This window comes from Echinops telfairi, unplaced genomic scaffold (genome assembly GCF_000313985.2).
Source record: "Echinops telfairi isolate 266 unplaced genomic scaffold, ASM31398v2 ScPeMD7_7468;HRSCAF=8506_0, whole genome shotgun sequence".
NCBI lineage: Eukaryota > Metazoa > Chordata > Mammalia > Afrosoricida > Tenrecidae > Echinops > Echinops telfairi.
In genome coordinates, this window is record NW_022111369.1 from 36,417,209 (window position 1) to 36,418,983 (window position 1,775).

The 1,775-nt window shown below is 39.6% G+C and overlaps 1 protein-coding gene across 10 annotated transcripts in view; it reads left to right on the plus strand.

The window, feature by feature from the left end:
* Nucleotides 1-1,775, plus strand: part of SEC31A (SEC31 homolog A, COPII coat complex component) — an 81,652-nt gene that overhangs the window by 69,901 nt on the left and 9,976 nt on the right. For all 10 annotated transcript variants that reach the window (XM_045284019.1, XM_045284020.1, XM_045284022.1 and 7 more), the window contains one exon: nucleotides 212-331. In XM_045284019.1, the coding sequence (XP_045139954.1) occupies nucleotides 212-331 (120 nt within the window). The remainder of the gene's footprint in view (nucleotides 1-211; nucleotides 332-1,775) is intronic.

A 1,775-nucleotide genomic window follows, 5' to 3' on the forward strand; every position in this document is an offset into this window, starting at 1 on the left:
TTACACAATTGATGTGTGTATGGATTGCGATAACAGTTGTATGAGCCCCTAATAAAATGTTTAGAAAAAAAAAAAGAAAAAAATTTCCATAGGGTTTTGAATAGTCCATCTGTCAGTCATTTAGTTTCTGTTTAATCACATACTTTGAGAGCTTTTATGTATAGGTTGTATCTTGTCATTTCTGATTTTATGATGCTCTTATTTCTTCCAGCATGTACAATCTTTGCCAACAGAGAAAATTACCAAGAAACCCATTCCAGAGGAGCACCTCATTCTAAAGACCACCTTTGAGGATCTTATTCAGCGCTGCCTCTCTTCAGCCACAGATCCTGTGTGTATTTCCTCTCATATTTTGCTTAGTTAAATGTGGAGTCTTGACTCACTCACTGTCTCACTCACTGCCTCACTCACTCACTGACTCACTCTCACTGCCTCACTGACTCACTGACTCACTGACTCACTCTCACTGCCTCACTCACTCACTTGGATTTGTAAGGTAGAATTGGGATCATGATAGTGGTGGGGAGGAAGCATTTAAGAGTTAGAGGAAAGTTGTATGCTTCATCATTGCTACACTGCACCCTGACTGGCTCCTCTCCTCCCCAGAACTTGTCAGTATTAAAGGTTGCATTATGAAACAGGCGTTTAACTGGAGGTGAAAGGACTTGCTTATAACTCTTGAATGCTTTTTCCGTCTACATTTCAACACTGTGTATGAGACTCCTGACTGGTCTGGCCGTATCTGTCTTGACATCTCTACTGTGTGGTCTTTGTCTTCTCTTTGCTTAAAATATTACAGCTTCACATTGTGGTCAGGCTAAAGGCCAAACCATTCCCATCTGGAAGGCCTTAAGCCATACTCTTCCTTGTTGTCTGTCTCTCTGTCCCTCTGCCCAAGGCATACTGAGTTCCTCTTACTTCCTTATGTGAATCATGGCCCTTCTTTTGTATATACACTCCTCCTTCTGTCAGCAATGTTTTTAAATAGTCTTATTGGCATATAATTCACATAGCATACAAAAGGAACGATTTTCCTTCTTCAGATATAATTTCCTCAAGAGACTTTTCCCCTTTCAGTCAAATCCAGGTAAATTGTCTTTTGGCTTCTCCACCAGGTATTAACACAGTCACTGTTTTGTGTACGTTTATGACATCATTTAATGTTGTGTGGCTTCCATTTGCCTGTAAACTCCCTGAGGGTGGAGATCATATTTGTATTGGCTCATCATTACTTATCCAATGTCCTGCCCAGTGCCGAGCACATAGTTAATCCCCAATATTTTTTAAAAGAATGCGCAAACAAACAAAGAAATGGATCAACAGAATAAGAAATCAGAACTTCAATGTTGCTTCTTTGTCTTTCTGTCTATACATTCACCATAATCTCTTCTTTCTTAACCTTTGGCTTAATCTTGCATTTTTGAGACTATCCCAGGTAACAGCCTCCAAGAATAAACAAAAGAATAAAAGAATGCCAGGATAAACAAAAATGTGCCAAGAAGCTGAGCAAGCGGCCCCTCTCTTCAGCCAGCTCTGTGTTCCAGTGCCATGTTCATTGTATTGACTTCCCATCCATTACATACAGCAATTATCAGCATGTTTTCCACAATTAGTTAATTACCTTATATCCAGTCCTGTTTATGAAATGTCACGCTATAGGAGTACTTGTATGACCTACTGGATTTCTGGTTCTCATTTTTAGTTAAGTGATTTCACATGTTAAAATTTCATACCATACTCGAATTCGACCTTGCAAGTCTGGCTAGACCAGAGGA